General features: G+C 37.4%; 1 protein-coding gene across 1 annotated transcript in view; it reads left to right on the top strand.

Moving 5' to 3' along the window:
• csmd3b (CUB and Sushi multiple domains 3b) overlaps positions 1 to 24,177 on the top strand; it is a 642,003-nt gene that overhangs the window by 563,727 nt on the left and 54,099 nt on the right. The window contains exons 37-52 of the mRNA XM_047383297.1: positions 84 to 179; positions 2,688 to 2,891; positions 3,104 to 3,228; positions 3,682 to 3,778; positions 6,230 to 6,334; positions 7,513 to 7,631; positions 8,176 to 8,245; positions 11,107 to 11,223; positions 11,382 to 11,591; positions 12,626 to 12,814; positions 13,334 to 13,511; positions 16,255 to 16,400; positions 18,719 to 18,799; positions 20,492 to 20,605; positions 20,710 to 20,898; positions 21,471 to 21,629. Coding sequence (XP_047239253.1) covers positions 84 to 179; positions 2,688 to 2,891; positions 3,104 to 3,228; positions 3,682 to 3,778; positions 6,230 to 6,334; positions 7,513 to 7,631; positions 8,176 to 8,245; positions 11,107 to 11,223; positions 11,382 to 11,591; positions 12,626 to 12,814; positions 13,334 to 13,511; positions 16,255 to 16,400; positions 18,719 to 18,799; positions 20,492 to 20,605; positions 20,710 to 20,898; positions 21,471 to 21,629 — 2,199 coding nt within the window. The remainder of the gene's footprint in view (positions 1 to 83; positions 180 to 2,687; positions 2,892 to 3,103; positions 3,229 to 3,681; positions 3,779 to 6,229; positions 6,335 to 7,512; positions 7,632 to 8,175; positions 8,246 to 11,106; positions 11,224 to 11,381; positions 11,592 to 12,625; positions 12,815 to 13,333; positions 13,512 to 16,254; positions 16,401 to 18,718; positions 18,800 to 20,491; positions 20,606 to 20,709; positions 20,899 to 21,470; positions 21,630 to 24,177) is intronic.

Here is a 24,177-nt window from a genome sequence, read left to right as displayed (position 1 = left end):
CAATAAATGGATTTGTAGCCTCAACAATGAATATATGTTGAAGTATCTGCTTCTATATTGTCTTTTTTTCACTTCTTTTTCAGGTGAATCTCTGCCTTTGAGTACAGGAAACCAGATCACAGTAAAGTTTACCACAGTTGGACCAGAAACTGCCAAGGGATTCCATTTTGTCTACCAAGGTTACAACTAAAGTTTGGATTGTTGTTCATTAATGTTAATGTACTTTTTATCTAAACCAATACACCAGTTGCTCCTTGTCTTAATTTGTGAAAAACACTTTCCTAGGTACACCCTTCTAGCACTTTTTTCTCTCAAAATTGCCGTAATTCTGCATGGAAAAAATTCAACAAGGTATCAGAAACATGAGGTATTGGTTCATATTGACGAGATAGCATCACACGGGGACTGCATATTTGTCAGCTGCACATCCATGATGTTAAATCAGTTTCATCACATCTTAACGATGCTATTTTGGGTTAGGATCTAATGACCACAGAGTCCACAGGGGTACAGTAAACCCAATGCCATGTTCAAGAAACCAATTAAAAAATATCGTGAGCTTTGTGATGCAATATCCTACTGGAAATAGCCATCAGAAGATCAGGGGATTGAAATATTCAGCAACAATTAGGTGGAGTTTGCCAATTATACGTTGACGCTAAGGGGCCCTACTTTTTGGCCAAGAAAATATGCCCCACACCACCAGCAGCACCCTGAACCATTGATAGAAAGCAAGGTGGATTTGTCCAGTCGTTTGTCACTTACACCAAATTTTGACTCTACCACCTAAATGTTGCAGCTGAAATCGGACTCATCAGACAGTGTTGGAGAAGACAGTGGCTTGGTGTAATGGTTAGCACTCTGGATTCTGAATCCAGTGATCCGACATCAAATATTGGTGGGATCTCCAGTTTGTTGGACAAGGCACTGGTATAAAATATTCTTAAATAAAATGATGAAAAGACAAATTGTTCCCTCTCAGAGCAGGGGACCTTTCATTCAGTCCAACTGAATGACTTACGTATGTGTTTTACGTAAGTCTTTCTGGTACTTAGATGACACCCTCAGCAGAGGTTCCTGGAATCACACCACATCTGCAAGATATCAGAACTAGCCTACGTGACTGTTTGACCATATCAACTTCATTTACTTTCCACACACCAAGAACATTTCCTTATCTAAACTGTTCTTGACCTGAGATTGTTGTTTGGGAATTAACCTTTTCCTCTACCACAATTGGACAACTTTTTTCCAATCTGTTATTTTTCAGTTTTGGTAAGCCTTTTGAGTGTAGCCCATCTAATTTAACATTCAATGTATTGTCCATTCAGAAATGGAATACCACATACCTTGGTTATAAATAGTTATTTCAGCTACTGCCAACCATTATTACAAACCAATCTGTCCATTCTTCTCTGACTTCTGACATCAATGAGGCATTTTTGTCCGCAGCTCACTGGATAGTTTTTTCTTGCTCACACTGTATGATTCTCTGTCAACCAGAAAGATTGTTTGAAAATCCCAGTAGATCAGCAGTTTCTGGAATACTCAGACTAGTTTGTCTTGTTCCAAAAACCATGCCCCATTCAAAGTCACCAATCTCCTTTCATCACCATTCCGATGTTCTTTTTAAATACACCAGCAAATTGTCCCTGTCTTTTTATGTCCTTGTTTAACTGGCTTTTTAATATTTTATGTTTATTTTTTCCAATTATAGCGAGGGCCATAGCTGGTCAGTAACATTCTCGACCTCCAAAACGTTAATCTTAATTTTGAAATAAAAGTTCTGCATGAATTTTTGGTGCATTATCATTTCATAACACTTGACAGTTCAAGCTCATCCTTAGAGAATCCTCATTTTTCACACCTCAATAAAGTTAAATTCAATCTCAATGTCACCCTTGGTAAAAATGTGTAATACTAAGATAAAAATCATCTTGTATTACAAAAGCATAGTTTCACACAATTTTTTTTTTTTTACCCCCAGTCATATTCTTTGCACTTAGTCTTCTTTTAAGTCATTTTGTAAGGTTGGAGCATACAGAGAGAGGGAACTCATATAATCTCTTTAGTTTGGCCTGAGTCCTGGTCCTCTCTTTTGCTCTCTTAGATTCATCTCACCCCACAGATTATCTGTAGCATTTATGTCTGGGGACAGAGATGGCCATGGAAGGTTGATTTTTTTGTCTGATGGACCATTTATGTGCATATTTGGCTGTGTGGGTTTGGATCCTCCTGGTGAAACAACCAGTTATGAGCTGTTTTCAGTCTTCCAACAAAGGCCAGAAGACTTATATTAAGATATCCTAGTTTTTAAGAGTGCATGATACCATGACCTCTAACAGGTTTCCCACGGTATTTGGAAGAAAAAGGAGTCAACATCATCCTACTTCCTCTACTGTTCTTAATAGTTGGGATGGGGTTTGGTTTCACACCAAACTCACTTGCAGTGCAAATATAGTCTTATCTATAAAAAGCACACAGTATAGAAGTTATTGGGTGGAAATAATTATGAGATTATGCTACTGCAATGAAAGATTAATTAATATAAGTTTTTAATAGATTTCTACCAAGAGTGTTTATATGTGTGGCAGTTGGTGTAGGCAGAACACACTGACACAGCATATTTTCAATCCTTATAACTTGAGCATATTTTAACATTTATGTCATATCATTCTTGTCTCCAGCTGTACCTAGGACCAGCTCCACTCAGTGCAGCTCAGTCCCAGAGCCACGCTTTGGGAAACGTCTCGGTAATGACTTTGCAGTAGGCTCCTTGGTGCAATTTGAGTGCAACCCTGGCTATGTGCTTCATGGCTCTACTGCCATTCGCTGCGAGAGCGTACCAGACAACCTGGCTCAGTGGAATGACACCCTGCCAACATGCATAGGTACAGAGCCTGTGGGTAGAACAGAGCATATTTTACATTAAAGAAACAGTAACAGCCCAAACCTATGTCCAATGTCCTTCTATACAGATTATTGTAATACCCATTTTCTCTTTCTTTCTGGAGGCTTGCCTATGATATGTTGTTTTAACCTCTTTACTCTTCCCCTTCTCTCCTCTCTTTTGTAACTTCACCTTCTCCCTCATCTTTGACAGTTCCCTGTGGAGGCGTATTGACCTCTCGCCGTGGGACCATCCTGTCTCCAGGCTACCCAGAGCCATATGACAACAACCAGAACTGTGTGTGGAAGTTGTCCGTTCCAGAAGGGGCAGGAATCCAGGTTGTACCTGTCACACACCGCTTTCCTGGCTGACCTATCTATCATTGGCTTAAAAGCTGAGCAGGCAGGATCTCAGGGAAGATAGGACATTATTAGTGGGATAAATGGATGGATGGTTTCTGAGAAAAGGGCCATCAGAGATAACTAGATAGGATCTAATCATGAAAGATAAGGCCTGATTGCATGTAAGCTAAACTGCTCTCACGGGCGAATACAAAGGCAAAGATGCCTCTTCTGAAAGTGGAGTCAGATGATGTTGGCATACAGCTCACATCTAGCCTTTCACTTTGAATTACCCATGTCTTTATAAATATCCCTCCTTTCTAATAATTAGAATAGGAATAAAATAATTTAATGGCACAATTAACATTTAAAAGACAATTAAGGCTCCTTTGCTTTAGAGACCATAAGCTTGTTTAACAAGAACAATTTCTCCCTTTTCCGTCTCTCCAGATTCAAGTTGTGAGTTTTGCAACTGAGCATAACTGGGACTCACTAGACTTCTACGACGGTGCGGACAACCATGCACCAAGACTTGGCAGCTACTCCGGTAAACAGTTTTACAGCATCTTCAAAAGACATCTTCTGTATTGTTTACACTTTGTTTACACCAACTTGTAACAATTTAAATACCAAAACTATATTTTGAAAAATTTTGAAATTTCTTTATCTCTGTCAGGTCAGCAGTGGTTGAGATAAGATTTAATAACATTGTCTTCGAGCATGATTTCAGCTAATGCAGAGTATGTAAAAACATGTCATGTTTGTTTAAAGTTTTTTGAGGCTTATTGTTGTATTTGCAGTAAATGATTAAAAATGTGCTTGTTCAAAGTTTACTGCTTCTGAATCAAGATTATATGAATATAGAAAATGAATGGGCACATGGATAGATATTTTTTCTACGTTTTCAAAAATATCAATAATATCTAAACTCAAAAAAGAAATGGCCTCTATATGAAAGTGCCTTTTTCTCCTTTTTTCTTTTGGTGTTCAGGATTGTTCAATAATTGCCTTTGAATTTGTGCAACACACTTGTAATGTGAACAGAAAGCATCTGACGGAACCATACGCTTTAAGTGGAACTGTACTGTACCACAACGTGTAGTAATTTCTGACAAAAACGTCAAAGTTACAAACTGTTACAAGTACCCGGGGACAGTAATAGATGTTTTATTCTTGTTTAATTGAGTCTGAATATTATTAAATTATTTACAAAATTGCTGGGATAAACCTGAGGGACCATACTCACCTGTACAAGCAAAGATATTGGTGCAACAGGATCACCAGCTCAACATAGACTTCCAGTTGCTTCCATCTGGACACAGGTATCTTCGTCCTAGGTGCAAGACGAATATTTTCAAAAATGTGTTTGTTCCTGTTGTCACAATGTCTTTCAATTATCTTTTAAAATGATCCAATATGTGTTTATATGTTTACTGTATGTATGGTATGGTGATGTCAGGCCAACTGTGTTTCTTTTATTCCTACTGTGCTGCAAAACAGTTGCCCCTTGAGGATAATAAAGATGATTGGTTGATTGATTGATTGATTGATTGATTGATTAATATCTGCCATTATTGATTAGCTATAATGGATGGGTGGATGGATGGATGAAACCTTTAGCTTTAGAGGATGGGAAAGAAATTAAAGTTTGGAAAAACAAATATTACTCCAGACTATTTTAATTTTGTATATCTATCCAGAATGGGAAATAAATTAATGCATAGGAACCCTGCAGTTATTCGTTAAACACAATGGTGATTTAAATAGCTAATATAAACAATATTCATGTTTTATAAGCCATTCAGCCTCATTTTGGTTTTTCACTGATACATAAAAAGCTACATTCCGCCCCTCATTCTTGATTTAATGAAAACAGTTCTTGAGAGACTACCAGAAGAGCGCCTTGTACTTTAATGTGCCATTAGATTGGCTTGCATGACTATCCACATTGCCTGCCTGCAGTCAAAGTGCCTCGGCTGTGCTGCTGCGGCAAATCATATTCACGTTCTCCTGTGGGGATAACAGTCCTGCTTTTAGGGAAGGGGGAGTCACATGGGTTTTCTCTTGTTGTATTAATTAATCTTTAGCAGGGCTTGACATCTCTATGGCAAAATGAAGAGAAGATTATGAGATGAGAAATGAACTGACACCACATTGATTCTATTTCCACATAAAAATATCATTTATAAGTATATTCATGTGGAGGCGTGATAAAACAATATTGATTTTAAATTCAGTTCTTAATTAATCCTGCCACACATCACAGAATAACAGACACTGTTAAATCAATGTAGTTAATTATAAAGCTATAAAATATTAATAGCTGAATAATAACTAATAATGATTCTTTATGTCACAATAATAAATGAGGTTTCCTCTGGAATATAAAACCAAGCAGTAGCAGGGCTGTAGACTGAAAAGCCTGCTTATTAATTCCCCTCACAACAGCCAGCCAGTAACATTCAGTGACCTAATTCAGTGTTCATTCAGAGGAAACTTTCAGCTTAGATACATTATGATAACACACCTGGCACTAAACTGAAACATTGTGCATATCAAAGAACTTATTTCCAACATTAAAGCCAATGGATATTTTATTGCGGCTACGATGGTTCATTTTGCTCCTAAAAAGCACATTCCCATTGCCAAGCAGCTAAAAAGTAAACTAAGACTTCTTTACATTTATATGCATCATCTCATTCAAAGTCATTGTGTGAGACCATCTTTGCTTCAGCGGTGCAGAAGATTTCTTCCTTTTACTTTGTACTTTCCCTTGCCAGTCTATCTAGGTCAAGACAACATTTGAGGAGAGGTTTCAAATAAAATAAGACGCCTGAAATTAAAGTAATTCCCTTCTTCCTCCTTTGAGAACTTTTCTCTAAGAATAAATGTGGGTTTAGGAAGGCCTTTGTTGTTTCCTTGGCTTCAGATGTGATCATTTGCTTTCAAAATATTTGATCTTCATCCTCTTTTCCTGTCTTTTTTTCTCTGTTCTCAGGCACCACTATCCCTCCTCTCCTGAATAGCACATCTAATAACCTCTATCTTAGCTTTAGCTCTGATATTAGCGTCTCAGCTGCTGGATTTCACTTGGAATATACAGGTAAATGTGCATTCAGCTTCATTTCAAATAAATTCTGCCTATGCACTGTGGACATTTCAATGTTTTTCTCATAAATAAATATATTTTTAGTGAGGCTATTGAAATTAAATCAACAAAAGACTTTGTTAACAACCCAATTAATCTACACATGCAGAGAAATCAACACAAGTTAGTTCATAAATCAAATGTTTTTTAATAAAATTTAATTTATCCATTGTTCTTCCTTTAATTCAACCTAAAATACTCACACACAGTAACCTGTTGTCACCATGATAGGCATATAGCATACCATCAAAAGATGATAGGGCAGACATTCGAATGAGATGTTGCTACCACGGAGGACCAACGATCAGCTCGAGGTTATCTAGAGTCACCAAAGCAGCTCACTCAGTACCATATGCTAAAAAAAGTCCAATAACATGATGCTCTCACCTCCAAACTTTGCCAATGTTCTGTAGCAAACTTTAAACTAGGTTCACAACATTTTTCTTCAGCAGTGGAGTATTGTGCAGTGAGCTTGCACTGAGGCAATTGGTCTTGAGCACATTACCTATTTATATAGGTAAAGTCTCCTTTATATAACTGTACCTGCTAATGTCAAGCTTTGTTAAAGGCATCTGTGAGATCCTTGGTCCTTGGACAGCTCCAAACAATGGCCAGGAGAAGTCCAGAGATACATCTATAACCAGTGCCATGAACTTAATTTGTAATAAATAAGGTTGAAAGGGTGTTCACACAGCTATTTGCTGTTACTCATCTTTATATGCTTCTTGTATAATTTCTTGGTAATGAGAAACTTTTTCTAGGCATTAATTTAGAATTAAACCAGCTTAAATTAATTTGCATTTATTGGGGACAGGATTGCTTTCAAAATACAGATATTTTTCTGCAATATTGATGGTTTTCTGTCTTTTTGCTCTCATTATGTTCACATATTTATTTCTTATTCCATGTGCCATTCCACTTTTCATAACTTGATTTGGGATATAACTTGTGGTGTTTCCTTTGTATGTGTGAATTGTTTGGGTTGCCACCAGCAGTTGGTGTGTTTTTCATGTCAGTAAACCCATTAGAAATATACTTACCGAGAAAGATGTTAAGTTGCAATACTTATTTTCCCTCCTGCATAATAATTACTGAAACCATTATAACCTTGTTTATGTAATGTCTCTGTTTAGCCATTGGTTTGGAATCCTGTCCAGAGCCTCTCACTCCAAACTACGGAATCAGACAAGGAGAGAGATTCATGGTTGGGGATGTTGTACAGTTTTCATGTGAACACGGATACTCTCTTCAGGTGAAAAACTGTATCCATTTGTGCAGGTTTTACTTACAGAGACTTTATAAATGTTAACATAGTCAGCTTAGACATAGCAAGCCAAATTCATAACATACATATTTTCATTACCAGTCAATTCAAACCAAATGCCAAAAATGTAGGTACAATGATTAAAGTCTGCTCAACTTTTTTGATGTGCCGCCATTCATTTATCTTATCCCCACACACCACAAAGCAAGAGCAATCTGAGCCGAATCAAAAGGAAACCCCGCTCTCGTGTGATTTCCCTTCGTTTGCTAAACCCACAAGTCTGGTGTGGTTTACACAACTCCTGAATTATGAATGTCTCTGGTGTGCTCTACTCAATTTCTGTGTGGTATGATGAAGAGTTCTAGTGGAGGTTTGTGTGCCTCATGCTTAATATAGCCTAGGCACCCCCAGTTGCAGTATTCTGTAGATGCCTTGTAATATGAATGTGCAATTCTGAAACAGATAAGACTACTTACAGTATTGATGTCCCAACTGTTTAATGTTAAGACTTTGGTTGCATTTACAATTTCAGGGAAATGCACATATCACTTGTATGCCTGGACCTGTTAGAAGATGGAACTACCCTGTACCACTATGTATCGGTATGTGTCCTTCTACACTTTGTTGCACACCCAAAAACACACAAACATTCTTATGATTATGCACCCTATAGACCAAACCGAGGAACTACAGGAATTATGCAAGCTGTCTTTACTCTCTGATTCTCAGCGAAAAAAAAAAGAAAATTAGATTTTGAGCAAGCTTTTTGTGCTTTTGAGTACTTCTGAACTGATGCTAAACCGTAAACATGCAGAATATACCAGCACACCAACTAGTCAGTTTGGGAGAAACTGATTCTAAGCACATTCCTGCTTTCCAGTGCAGACCTGTTTATAGTGTTTAGCTAAGACACAGAATGCCAAATCAATATACTATACATATACAATATATATATATATATATATATATATATATATATATGTGTATATATATATATATATACTACTGTTATGCTACTGTTTCTGTCTATCTGACAATAAATGTTATGTGTCAGATAGACACAGATGTATATGTAATGCGTGTTTATAAAGGTTGTAGAGACACTTGTCAGATTTTAATATGTTTATTAAGCAAGTTAAACAATTTTGTTTCTTTCTATTGCCTTTTTCTGTTTTTCTAACCCTATCGCCCAAGGTGAATCAGTAAATGATACTGAATAATTTCAACATGCACAGTAGAGGGTTAAAAACATTTTAAAGGCATCTTTGCACATTGTTCTCTTTCTTTTTATCCTAATTGAGCAGTGTTACCAAAAGTTTTATTTTTTCATATTGTTAACAGTTTTTTCCTTACTTTTTTCTTGAGTATCCACAATGATAATCCCACACATTTACAGCTTCATTCAAGTGTGCAGAATTTCTACAGGGGTTGGACAATGAAACTGAAACACCTGTCATTTTAGTGTGGGAGGTTTCATGGCTAAATTGGACCGGCCTGGTAGCCAGTCTTCATTGATTGCACATTGCACCAGTAAGAGCAGAGTGTGAACGTTCAATTAGCAAGGTAAGAGCACAGTTTTGCTCAAAATATTGAAATGCACACAACATTATGGGTGACATACCAGAGTTCAAAAGAGGACAAATTGTTGGTGCACGTCTTGCTGGCGCATCTGTGACCAAGACAGCAAGTCTTTGTGATGTATCAAGAGCCACGGTATCCAGGGTAATGTCAGCATACCACCAAGAAGGATGAACCACATCCAACAGCATTAACTGTGGACGCAAGAGGAAGCTGTCTGAAAGGGATGTTCGGATGCTAACCCGGATTGTATCCAAAAAACATAAAACCACGGCTGCCCAAATCACGGCAGAATTAAATGTGCACCTCAACTCTCCTGTTTCCACCAGAACTGTCCGTCGGGAGCTCCAGAGGGTCAATATACACGGCCGGGCTACTATAGCCAAACCTTTGGTCACTCATGCCAATGCCAAACGTTGGTTTCAGTGGTGCAAGGAGTGCAAATCTTGGGCTTTGGACAATGTGAAACATGTATTGTTCTCTGATGAGTCCACCTTTACTGTTTTCCCCACATCCGGGAGAATTACGGTGTGGAGAAGCCCCAAAGAAGCGTACCACCCAGACTGCTGCATGCCCAGAGTGAAGCATAGGGGTGGATCAATGATGGTTTTGGGCTGCCATATCATGGCATTCCCTTGGCCCAATACTTGTGCTAGATGGGCGCGTCACTTCTTGAGGACCATGTGCATCCAATGGTTCAAACATTGTATCCTGAAGGCGGTGTCGTGTATCAGGATGACAATGTACCAATACACACAGCAAGACTTGTGAAAGATTGGTTTGATGAACATGAAAGTGAAGTTGAACATCTCCCATGGCCTGCACAGTCACCAGATCTAAATATTATTGAGCCACTTTGGGGTGTTTTGGAGGAGCGAGTCAGGAAACGTTGTCCTCCACCAGTATCACGTAGTGACCTGGCCACTATCCTGCAAGAAGAAAGGCTTAAAATCCCGCTGACCACTATGCAGGTCTTGTATATGTCATTCCCAAGACCAAGTGACGCTGTATTGGCCGCAAAAGGAGGCCCTACACCATACTAATAAATTATTGTGGTCTAAAACCAGGTGTTTCAGTTTCATTGTCCAACCCCTGTATATAAATACAAGACGTTTCAGTTGGAGGAGGAAACAACATTAGTAGAAGAGCTTAAATGAGGAGGCAGGTGAAGGGGTTTTCTATACAAAGAGGACTGTGTGCCATTGTGAGCTGTAATTCTAACCCTCTGCAGCACTCTGTGCACATACACCATACATACACACAAAATCCAAAATCTATGTTATTTAGCTGATGATACCGAGGCTGGGGAGCGGGAATTTTATTTTTTGAGCCACATCGCAACTGTTAAATTACATTAGAAACCCTATATGCCACTGCTTGCGCCTATCCCTCTTACTGGTTACTAAATACTCTGCCAGGATTCTGACATTGTGACAAATACATTTTGCATTTGAACTGCAGCATCAGAACTTACAATGTCTCTCATTCTCACAGCAACCTATTTATATGTGCGCATGAAAGCTGTGTGAGTTTTTTGCATTGAAAGTGTGAATTGTTCAGTTCAGCCTCATGGTGAGATCTTTTTTATGGCATGCAAAGCAGTCACAAAACATCATCTGCTTTGCAAACGTGGTCCCAAAAAGGTATAAACAATAAACCATCAGATAAGTGTGGGCATGTTTGGATTGGCATGATGCCAGCGTGTCCTGTCCTCCATATGATATCAGAGGACGATGCTACACATCTGGAATAACTAAACACTGCTGCTTCCAGGGATTAGTCTGTGAAGAGTGAGAAAGACATGCATAGCATGACACTCAGGTGCACCAAAGTTGGCAATACTGCCCATTGTAATTATGAGCTGTTGTCTGTGTTTTTGTCACAGCTCATTGTGGTGGCTCTATGAAGGATGTCAGTGGAGTGATTCTAAGTCCAGGTTATCCGGGCAACTATCCCAGTGGATTGGATTGCACATGGACTGTTAACTTACCTGTTGGCTTTGGTAAGAATTGTCATTCATATAGAGAAAAAAAGAAGGCATGCATCACCGTTTTTTGCTTGATTGTGTCACTTTAATTTATTTGTTATTTAATGACTGATGCTTTCATTTCTCACAAAAGCCTGTGGTTTCTTTTTTTTTTATCTATCTTTTTTACTCAGGTATTCATCTCCAGTTTTTAAACTTTTCCACTGAAGCGATCCATGATTACCTCGAGATCCGTTGTGGAACGCTGGAAATGGGTTCTGTGATTGACCGGTTCAGCGGTCCAGTTATTCCTAAACCCCTGTTCAGCACCACTCACCAAACCAGTTTTTTTTTCCACAGCGACTATTCACAAAACAAACCAGGGTTCCACATCACATATCAAGGTAAATGTTGATTCTGGAAGTTCCTTTCCAATGCTCTGTTTACAGTCATCATTTCCAGAGCAAAGACAAGAGAAGCAGCCATCTCACTATCTGTGGGTACATTCATCAGGCCTCTTGAACAACAAAAGACTTTGGGTTTGAAGTATTTTAGGTGAAGATTCTGCAACAAAATCATTATAATTTGCAAACAAGTTCTTTATTTCGACTTATTCCAGAGAGAAGTTTAAATTTATGCCATCTAGCTTCAGAATGTTATATTTATTATGACAAATCCTTTAGGCAGAGTAAATTTGTTTGGCCTAATTCTCTTTATATGGAAATTACAGAGGCTGATGAATAATGCCTTTTATGATCTGACAGCACCACCACCAGTTCTTAAAACAGGAAAATATGTGAAACCTAACCCTTTTATGACTTGCCCTGCCCGTTAAAAAAATATGCACTGTTTACTAGACTTTGCACAGACAGCTGTGGCAACCCAGATGTAAAAAGTTGACAACAGAAATATTTAAAAGTCTGCCATATTTAGATGTGGAAAGATAATAAAGACTATTTTGGGACATTTTAAAGAATTTAAGACCTATTTTGTTATGCTGCTACAAAATGCATGAAATGCACAACTGCTTTATTATTGGGTATCTAGCATTTTATATTTTACATTCATTTGGAGTTGAAGACTGCAGTAAAAATGTTCTGCAACAATCAAGAGACATTTGTTCGTCTTTTCTTTTTCATATAGCTCAGTAATGAGCAACGTTAAGAAAAAAGGTATGGATTAGTTGGATTTAATCTTTTTTAAGACCCAAACTGATAAAACAAAAGTATTACCATTAACTGTTTTTGCTGTCTGATTGGCAATTTTCGATTAGATATTACCTCTGGCAGTAAAGGTGTGTCCAATTGTGTTTTTTGACATATTTCTTTTTGATAACTGCTATTCAGATGTTAGAACCTTTTCTAGGAAAGAAACATTTTATTTGTCCAATTAATAGCAGTTCACCAGGCATCATGTTTTTCCATTACTGTCTCTCCAGCCTACCAGCTTCAGAGCTGTCCTGACCCACGGCCATTTCGAAACGGCATCGTAATTGGCACAGATTTCAGCGTGGGGATGACAGTGTCTTTTGAATGTCTGCCTGGATATTCTCTGATCGGAGAAGCCTCGCTAACGTGTTTACATGGAATAAGCAGGAATTGGAACCACGCTTTACCACGGTGTGAAGGTAATGGACTGCACAGGTCATCTCTGTACCTGTTACCTTTTTTTCAGTTGTGAGCTGTGGTTCAAAGGGAGTTATAAGATCAGAGGTGAAATAGCACAGTGGGATGTTGTGAAGGGAATTCACAGACTTTGTTTTTCTTGGCTCTGTCGCTCACTTTTTCAAAAAAACAAAATGTAGTTTTTAAGTTTTTAGATGGGGAAATTTAACACCCAAAACTGAATTGATCCTTCATAATACTAGGTACTTATTCATATATATGTATTTTTTTTTACTACTCAACTATAAAAATCTGCAAATAATAATAAGATATTTGTTATGAACAATTCTCCAGCTGAACCTGACAAACCAACACAATAAAGCAATTAAATGTTGCTAAATAAATTAAAGAGGTCTGTGTTAAATACAACAATGCTAAAAAAAAAAAAACTAGTTGCTTCCTTTTTGACTGAGACAATTAATACAGGTTTCAGTGCTAAATAATAAAGAAAATAAACAATCAACTGTAAATCTTTTTCACAGCCTTGTGCGGTGGTAACATTACCTCATTAAATGGAACCATTTACTCTCCTGGACATCCTGAAGAATACCCAAACTTCCAGGACTGTGTGTGGAGTGTGAGAGTTCCTCCTGGACATGGAATCTATATTAACTTTACTGTTCTGAGCACAGAACCCATATATGACTACATCACCGTCTGGTAGGTGCTGCTTTTCTTTTTTCTTCTTTTAATTACCCATTAACTCAACTTGTTGTGGTCTCATTATTAAGCAGTTTTCTTTACATAACAGTTTAGTTTCGAAGAAACTTTCTGTTTATCTGACTGACCCATTGTTTAATTATCTGAACTTTTGCTGCAGGGACGTTTCTTTTGAAAAGATTGCCGTCACTATAAGGGTTACTAAGACTACAGACATCGTTCCTGAAAAAATAAGGTTACCCAACATAACTCCCCCATGCCCTGAGTAGACCTATTTCGAGTCTATATATCCTCATTATTTTATGCAACATTATCTCTTAACTCTGTCAGTTCTGTTTGTAAAAAACTGCCCCAATATTTCCCTGACAAGGCTACCTTGCTTACTGACATCTTTTTCAGCTTTGCACGCAGATTTTCAACGGGACTGAAATCAGGGCTTTGTTTACTACAGTTTAAATAAATTGATTAGTCTTGACCAAAATATGTATTTGCACACCTTTCTTACTGCAAATACCACCTGGTTCACCTTGTCTGTAGCAATTTGATCAAAATTTCTTCAGATTATCGAGTCCTTTAGTACACAGATTTAGCTCAAGACTATTTTCTTTTGCATTTTTTCTCCACACTAACCACCAGGACTGCTGAACCATGTGTCGCCCACCCACAGATGATTGTGTGAGTCCCATGAATTGGGCACATACCATGTTTCTGAAAAAGGGGCTAAATGAGTGAATTGGTTGAAAGAAAAGACAGCAACTGCATGAACAAACACAACAAAATGCTCACAATCTCAGTTACAGAGTCGTAATGTTGGCTCTCTGCAGAGAGCATAGTGTCAGTGGTAAAGGTGTGATTTTCACAGCGGTCTTCTCAGTCCACCGCCAGCCAACCTGACAGTCTCCGAGTCTGCTAATTGGTCTCATACTGGGAGACATACTACAGGATTTCATTGCAAGATGTGTCAGATCCATCAGATGTTAGCAAGAACCATGCAACCTTTTACTGTATAATTCACCCAAGTGTACTAATAACTGTAGAACCAATGTGAGAAAATACTCCAATATGCCTTGTACAGCCTTAGAGTCACTTAACACCTTAAACACATTAGAGTTTGCATTATTGGTAAAAAGGAAGTACATCATTGTTTAGTTCTTGAATTTTACAATTCAAGACATGAGGAAAAATAATCAGATGCTTCCCATGTTCTAAAATTATGAAAATTGCATTCAAGCATGCTGCAGGTTCAACACTATCATTATTTATTAAACAGAGATGTAGCCAAAATAGAAATGTTGTGTGTGAAACACTGTGTATGCCCTTCCTGCATGGTAAATAGCAACTATGTGCTCCTAAATAAAGCATGTGATGCACCTATCAGCAAGTATGAGCACACTGCTATAAAAGCAGATGTTTTGCATTTTAAAGCATACAGATGTGTATTCACACATTGCCAATGTGAAAAGACATCGGCAATGACCTTGAAGATGCCCATCGCTCTCAGAAGAGTTCTATGGACATTTTCAAACAATGGCACCTTGTCATTGACCACAAATTCCCTTGTATACAATAGTATGTTGGATTCAAATGTGAGCCCATCTGTCCAACAGCTAAATCTTGGTTCAAACTGGGTAATGAAACAGGACAATAATCCTAAATATGAAACTAAATTTCCAACAAAAAACACTAAAAAAGGAAAAAGAATGTTACAATGGTCAGGTCCAGATCTCAAACTGATTAAATTGCACAGGTAGCACCTCAAAAAAGATGTGCTTGAAAGTATGTCTGCAAATTTCAGTGCACTGATGAGAGGGCTGAAAGGTTCCTTCAGAATAATATGAGACCATGGGAAGTAAGAAGTTTAAGCCGCTGCTAAAAGTGAAATTCATTCCTATTGAATTATGGGATGTACTTGATTTTTTACACATCTTTTTCTATCAGAGCCTGGTAAAGATGAGATGTTTTTCATGTCGTGATACATAAAAGTCTACAATGGAAAGATGTTGTATTTTCCTTTTGTCACGACTGTGTCTGAATGATGTTTCTTTTTAATCATAAATAGCAAGTCTACTGTTTAAGTCCAGCAAAAGGTGACGCTCTCTTTAAAGGTGGAAAAAGCTCAGTGTATCACATGCAAAGGCCGACCCGCCAGCTGATGGAAAACTTTATAAGAATACTAAGCCGAGTAAACCCAAACCCACACCTGGACTCACATTTATTATTCTTTTGACCTGACTGCAGTTCAGTCAATACTCAAGTTCAATACAGCAAGAAAAGCCCCAGATTTTTTTAACTGTGTTATCATGACTTGTTCTTTTTCAAGTGAATTAGAAAGTATATATCAGTGAGCCTGAAGACATTGCAGTTTGGAATGTTTTGAGAAGGAAAATGGGCTCATTTCCAGCCACAATGACTTTGCTTTGTGGAAAATCACTTTGCCACAAAATGTCCATCTTCATTTGCAATCAATGGAGTGGCTCCAGTTATGTATTATTAAAATTGTCAAGTCTGCTTTATGTTTGATTGTAGCCTCAACAAACCAATCTTTTTATCACAGATACCAATTTGACAGTTATAAATGTCTGCAGTAATTTTTTCAAATATGTTGCAAGGATATGTTTCTATCCCAGCATGTTAAGAACATTCATTTTAGTTTTTTTTTTTTTCATGTGTTTCTCTTTACTAGTGTTTTTTTTTTTTTTTTTTGTACATGTCAGTTAATGTTTCTCTCTTTGTTTCCACACAGGGATGGTCCAGATCAATCATCCCCTCAGATAGGCCAGTTCAGTGGGAACACAGCTTTGGAGTCCGTCTACTCAACCTCCAACATCATCCTCATTAAATTCCACTCTGACTTCTCTGGATCAGGCTTCTTTGTCTTAAGTTACCATGGTAAGACTTGTGACAGCTTGTTCAGAGCTAGTGGTGTTATTCGGTGTGCTGTACAGTGCAAGTGGAGCATGACATTTGATTTGGTCTGCTCAGTTTCAGATGCCATAGTCATTAACCGTTTTCTCTGCAGTTACCTTTCTTGTCCTGGGGTACAGTGATGGAACCATAATGCTGTCATTAGTTGTAGCTGCAATTATGAGACTGATTGGTTTTTCATTGTGCTGAACAGTATTTAACTTCATCCTCATTAAGTTATTCCCAACCCTAGTGCTTGAATAATTAGATATTGAATTTGATTCAGCTCAGGGGGATTTTACAACTTGATCAAAGTCCATTTCACAGCCCATCCTACCAATAATGTAATGGATAGTTGGTTCTTTGTTTTGATTTTTTCAGCTGATGGTGTCATTTGGTTAGCTTAACTTGGTAGTCTGTAAAACTTTTTTCAACTTAAATCATCACCTAGGAATGCTAAAATATGCATAGATTTTGCATGTTTTCACAGGTATTTCAATAATTTATCTTTGGTGATGAGTTTCAAGTCTTTGAGATTGGAAGGCCTCCTTGCCATCGCTCTAAACTTTACTTCCCTCCATAGATTCTCTATCAGATTCAAGTTATGTCTTTGACTGGGCCACTCAAAAATCTAAATCTCTTCTTGTAAAACAGTAAAACTTACTTTTGGACTTGGGGACAAAATAATCGTCTCCCTGTTATGAAAATGAGTTTCATTTCAGTTGCAAAGTCTTTGTTGCCAAAATATTATTTTTGTATAGTGTTATGCTCTTATTTGAACACCATCAAGCCGATGATGATTTCTCCTAATGAACCATCACAATTCATAGAAGCAGGAATTTCAACAGACTGTGTCGTGCTTATGATTTAATTTGATAGCATTGCTGAGAATGCATCAAGCTTTTAATTTTTATCTCATGCACTTCTCAAGTTTCCCATAAGTTCATTGTGTCTCACACTAAGCTCACAAGCACAGAAAAGTATGTACCTGAATGCCCTCGTCCTCTTCTGCTCATCATCTCTGAGACAAGGTTGTGTTTAAGTAGCCTTCGTCCTTCTCTAATGGCTCACATGCTGTTAATAAATTCTTGTGGCGGGTTGTAACTGTCAGCTGTCACACTTGTAGAGGAGCAGCCCTATTTGATGGACTTGTTTGTTTTTTTAGATTTTGATTTGTTAAATGATGAAGAGAAGAAAACGTCAAACAAAAGAGTGAACTGGAAATGAGAAGGGCTGTATCACAGTGGTAATTTATTTGTTAGAAGACAATATTGTCAAAAATAAGTGAAGAGGACACTGTCCTTGGTTCTGAATGGACTGCATAGTTTTATTAGGAAGGAACTTAATAAAATCACAGTTAGAAATAGTATACCCCCTATTCTTCCTATGTGTCCTTCAATGACCCGACCGAAATTCAGAATGTCACTGTTTGCATCTGAGGCGGCTGCAAAAGTGCAAATTCAGTTTGAAATGCCAAATAAACCCCCAAAAGAAGCATCAAATCACTGCTGGGGATATTTATATGTGTTGTTGTCCTTCTATTTATTTATCATCGGGTCAGAATTGTGAAAGCCAGCTCTCCAATATAGATGCGAGGGCCCGCAGAGTGGTAGATGATGTTGTCATGGATATGAGACCAGCAAAGCAGATGTGACTAGAATGTAATGGTTGCAAAAAAATGGGCTTAGAGTTTTGTGAGATCAATGACTGCTTACAGTGATCCTTTCCCCGTGCACACATTCAGATGTAGTGACACACACACACACACCACAAGGCTTTGCTATGCATGAGAGCAGCAGATACTATTGGCAGGTCTCATTTTCATAGTCAATTTCATTCTGACTTACAGCCCTCAGCGCTCTCTCGTCCTCCTCTCCGCCAGTCTTGTCTGTCTGTCCGTCTATATTTTCATCCGGTGCCTCTGTTAGTGAGTGATCTACACTCATGCAGTAATATTGATTAAAGCCTTCAGCTCACAGGCTATTAAGTTAGTTTCTTTTTATGAGTCAAGGCAGTGCAGTATCTGTGAGGTTGCTCTGTTTGTGATTCCGTGCTTTACTGACCTGACCACCCGAACCCAAAGAGTGAAGTTAAACTGTTGCTGATTAAAATTTAAACAGGGTGTTTTGGGTTGTCACAGCATAGCGGTCTATGCGTCCACTAGAGTGGCTAGTTTTAATGTTACCTTTTTTTAAAACCCATCTTCTTTCAAAGATTGCATTTCGTCTGGTATTTCTCATATTTTTATAAAATGTCTCTCTCTTTGTTCTCTTTTCTCTCCTCTGCTGTGTCTGTGCTCCAAGCCTACCAATTAAGGGTATGCCAGCCACCCCCAGAAGTACCCAATGCTGACATGCTGATAGAGGATGGCGAGCTTGAGATAGGTGAGCTATCTACTTGTCAAGCCTCTGGATTGGTCAATTTGACACAGTTATGCTAGTTCTCTGTAAAATAGTGTAATGCATGGGAACCATGTTAAATTCTTTCTAATTTGGGTACAGTGCCTTGCAAAACTGTTAATATCCCTTAAACCTTCTTTATATTTTTTCAAGTAACAACCACAATCCTCAAAATTGTATTTGATTTTTTACAAAAAATGTGAAAAATCTAATGTACATTTGTATTTTTCTTATAACCACTTTTAACCCATACCTGACAGATACGTGAAAACGTTTAAAGCAGTGCTCGGTTATGAAACAGTATCTCATGCTTCATACATCTTATGGAGCCGTGTTCAATTTGTCATCCAACTATAAAAAGAAAATGGCACTGCTGCATACCAAAACCTGGTGGTCGACCTAAACTAACAAACTGGGCAACAAAAGTGTTAACCTATATGGAAGAGATGCCTAAAGAAAATCATTCTTGATGGAAACTCATTAGAAAGCCCAGTTTAAATTTTGCTGTAAACCATGTTGTAAACATATGGAAGAAGGTGCTCTGGTCAGAGGAAATCATAATTAAACATTTTACCAAATGCTCCCATTTTTTTATAGTAGGTGGAGTATTTCTATTAATTCACAGTTTTAAGATTGTACATACTAATGAAGGCCTTTGGAGTATGAGATGTGGCTGTTTGGCTTTTTTTTTGCAATTTCTTTCATATTTAACGTTCTAGCCTGTGGGTGAGCCTACTAGAACATCCATGCCATTATCGGTGCTTTGATCAATGGAAATTAGTGATGTCACGTGAATTAATGCATCTCCATATCATCAGAGATTCTGACTTTGAAAAGTGCTTTCATATATGGGATATATAAACCTGAAGGGATTTAATTCACTTTCACTTGTAACGTTCCTGGTCTCCAAAAATCCTGTTTAATTTTTAGAATAAGTACAACTATTTGTTTCCTACCAAGTGCTTCCTGAAACCCTGAAGATTGTACATATATGGTTGCAGCCTTTCATTTGCACAATTTTGGTCATAATTTGTTAAACTCTTTACTCATACAGTCTTTTAAAGCGAGGTAAACCAACTCCCATCTTTACCTCTGACAAATTCTGCATTACTGTTTTTTTCTCTTCTACCCATGTCAAATTACCTACCTTGATCATGTCCTGGAAAAATTTGGTATTTGTTTGCCTCTGTTCAGATTTTCACGTACCCCTTTTTTTTCTCTGAAGAACATTCTCATTTTTGGAACTAGTTAAATAAATTACGACTGCCTCTAAATACTTTTTTTAGCTTTATCTATGAACGGCTTTTTAATTAATTGGCTAATTAAATTTTTTGTCAGCCAATAGTCAGTCGACTTGGTCTTTTTTGCATGCCACACAATAAAATGTAAATAGAAATTCTTAGGAAATTATAAATTATCAAAATGCATTAAGAAAGACAATTTGCCTTTCAAGCTGTTGTTGCGCAGTAATAAAAAAGCTGTTATACTGAATAATTGCCAAATACTAAAATCTGAAGTTGTCTTGGAAAATCTAAATAAATTCAACTGGTATGTCCAACTGATATGGTTCTGATCATAATTGGGTTTTAAAGTTATAGAATGTGCAGAATATTACACATTCCTAATGTTATATTGGTGAAAAAAAATACTTTCTTCGCATTGTTTTTTTGCTTCCAGGTGACATTATCAGATATCGATGCCATCCTGGTTTCTCATTGGTTGGAAACGAAATTCTAACTTGTCGCTTGGGAGAGAGACTGCAGATGGACGCCCCTCCTCCTACATGCCAAGGTGTGACTTTAAAGATTTCTGGAGTCTGATTCCTAGAACTTTCTAGGTAAATGTGTGTTCTCACCTAACATTTCCTCGCCTTCATTAATTGTCCCCACTCTCAGTTCAATGCCCTGCTCATGACGTGCGATACGACTCATCGGGCGTCATCCTGAGCCCAGGCTGGCCAGAGAGCTACCCAAACCTCCAGATGTGTTCATGGAGCATTAATGTAGAAAAGGGATACAATGTCACCATAACCTTTGAGAGCTTCCACACAGAGAGGGAGTTTGATGTGCTAGAGATTTTTGATGGTAAAAGGAAACCCACACACACACACCCACACATATCCTTTAAGAAGGGTAACATTGATGAGCTATAATAAACTATACCGATCTACATAAGGATGCGTGCTGAGATTATAAGAAAATCCAACTGAAACTGGTAATCGATACAATCAGGAATTAAGTTTAATTCCACTACAGTCTAATTATTTAATTAACTAAAAAGAGATGCACAAACACATCTAAAGAACAAAGATGCTACAGCTAATTCTACTGCACACACTACTTATTTCCGGTAAAAGTTTAAGTCTATGGCTTTGAAACGCCTTCTAGACTGATTGATGTTTATCATTTGTTACTGAATTTCCTTAGACCACAGCATGATGAGTTGTATTTTGAAAGATTAGTTCTAGTTGTTTTCTTTCTTTCTTTCTAAAAGTCCAACAAGGGTATTTTAAGGGGACTTGGTGAAAAGCAGTTAAATGCTATGAAAGATCAAGTCTGATTTGTTTGTGTACCCAATGTATGAATTTGGTAATATAAAGAAATATAGTATCTAAATGATTTCCTCTCTCTTTCTACTACTACTTTATCTTACGTAGGCCCCACCCCCAACAGTCCAACTCTGGCAACTCTGAGTGGTGACCTGCCAACACCCTTTAACATCACAACTTCCGTTCATCAGTTTCTAATCCGCTGGTCCTCAGATCATGGCACCAACAAAAAAGGCTTCAAAATTCGCTATGTTGGTGAGTACCAAAGTATGTATCCCAACCTTACTTTACTACTATTTTATACCATAAATGCATGGAGAGAAAGTCAGACAGAAGGACTAAAAATGCAATTTTTGACTTGTCATCTGTGACAAAGATTAAAATATAATAGGATTTTTGGAAATGTATTGTAAAAAACAACATGTAAAAAAACAGCAATTTGGCTCCCTAATACACTTTATTTGTTCATCTTGTCTAAACTTTCCTGAACTTCTGTCTGCCTCATAAAGCAGTTTTCTGAATTGCCTGATGGGTTAGTCCTTAATTTCATCAGTCCTAAAAAGGCTTACTAACTAGAGATGGTGTTTTACACAAAACTTTAAATTTGAACAATCTTGCACCTGGCCATGCTGAGTACAACTTCACACTGCTGGGTAATGAGGCATGAGTGTTCTATTCAAGGGCATTTTTGACAGTTAAAGAGCAGGAGACAGTTTTACTTGTTCGCAGTTTGCTTGTTCACTCCACAGCCTCCAGTCAGGAGGCTGTTTCTTTAACCTTTAAAGCACCACTGCTCTGTATGATGAATTACAAGCCTCTCTAGATGCTTGGTAACCTTCTTTGGCTGGACGTGATTAATGTGAGTATTGACGAGAAGTGTTAAGCATGTGTTGTACTTAAAAGCACAGATCTACTACAACAATACTTTTGACCTGCAAAATCAGGCCAATGACAAAACATTTCTTGCCGTCATGGATTTTATGTTAAGGAGAAAATCCAGGACAAGTTCACATCTTATTTCTTCATAAATTGAAATACACAGTTTAGAGATGTTGTGGCCAGTTTCAGATAATTGACCTTTTAAAGTGTACTTTTTGCACAAATTTTAAACTCAACTTAACAATGTTTATAGTGATGTATGGCAATGATTTTCTCAAGCGTAGCTCAAAGCTAAAGAGCTGTGTCTCTTGAGACAGAGTTGGCTTTTAAAAATTCGTTTAGCATCTATTATTAGTGATTAGCATGATTACTACTTTTTTGTGCAACTAATTAATTAGAATGATTAGCATGATTAGTGTTAGCATTACCAATTGTAACTCTCTGTCCCGACAGAAATTGACCTTTTAAAATCATAAAACAGCTTCCTATCACTTGATGAAACCTATTTGAAAATAGCAATCTGACGGCACAGCCAATATAGAAAATTCTGTTTATTTTTTAAAGCTTCTGACAGGTTTTGTTCTTCCTCTGACTTTTTTAAACTTTTCACTGTTACTGTAAAATAGTTAACGGAATCATGGTACCTGGGAATTGGTATTGCTATTCAACAGTACCAGTTTTGGTACTTTTTGGTGTGTTTATGTGGTAGTAAATGGTCATTTGTTTAATAATAAGATCTCAAAATTGTTCAATTTAACATTTATTTATTATTAACATTTATTTCTCAGTATATAAACAAATATGTCAAATGACATCCAACTGTTTGTATTGTAACACCCCACTTGTTTCACAAACGTCTTCAATATGAAAACCTAACTGTTTTTTCTTAATATGCAAATTAAAACCTTTTCCTTCTGGAAAAATTGTGTGATGAGAGTCCATGGAGATATAATTGTAAAACAAATGAGCAAAAGAGGACGGAGTAAAAATAAATAAAGGTATACTATTTTACAAAGTATCACAAACTATAAATGAAAGTTCCTTCGTTGACTACCATGTCAAAATTCTCTGGCAAGAACCGAGCCACACCGACTGTATCCCCTGTATCCTCTACTATGGAGAAAACTTGTTCTGAAGGAGTGGAAGAGGCTTGAATGCACAGATACTTTTTTGGCCAGGCTGGCTAGCTTAGGCATATGATCCCTTTTCTGCCACCGCCACAAGACAGGAAGACTGCTGGAAAACTCCGGTAGATATTCAACTCATTTTTGGCCTTTTCAGCTAATAAAGGTGCACGGATTTGAGTGCTTTCTATCAAACATGCTTGCTTTGTTGACTGTACCAGCAGCTACTGACGTCATTACACTCTTGTGCATGCATGTTCGGCATAGAAAATTACACACACTTCCACTCCTTAAGTGTCACAATAACGTTTTTAGATACCAAAACATTGTACCGTTTGATTTTACATTAATAGGTACTCAGTAGTACCAGCGGAATTTGGTCGGTACCTATAAAAGCACCAAATTCAGCACCCTTCCCTAGTTGAAACACATCTATATTTCTACTTATAAAGTATTTTTTTGTTTGGCAAGCTTACTTCAATCTTTGTTTTAAAATGTACTGAAGTGTAATTCTAATCACCAAGGAAAGAACATAGATTGAATCAGATAAGTTGCTGTCATTACACATTTATGCTTTACAAAATGCCTAAACTTTTGAAACAAAAATACAAAACTTTTATCGGACTGAAGCATTTAGGTGTCACAAAAAAACAAAAAGTTGTAGAAATATATAAGGGACCAAATACTTTTTATACCACTCTACATTTTCATTTGCTTGAATTGCTCTTAGTTAGCCTACTCACTGGCCACAACAATGAGCAAATGCTACCGATTTTTAACTAGTGGCACCACCAAAGCAGACAACAGGACAA

Source organism: Girardinichthys multiradiatus, chromosome 13, assembly GCF_021462225.1.
Source record: "Girardinichthys multiradiatus isolate DD_20200921_A chromosome 13, DD_fGirMul_XY1, whole genome shotgun sequence".
NCBI lineage: Eukaryota > Metazoa > Chordata > Actinopteri > Cyprinodontiformes > Goodeidae > Girardinichthys > Girardinichthys multiradiatus.
Note: the sequence above shows the minus strand (reverse complement) of the source record. Positions and strands in the feature narration are given on the sequence as shown.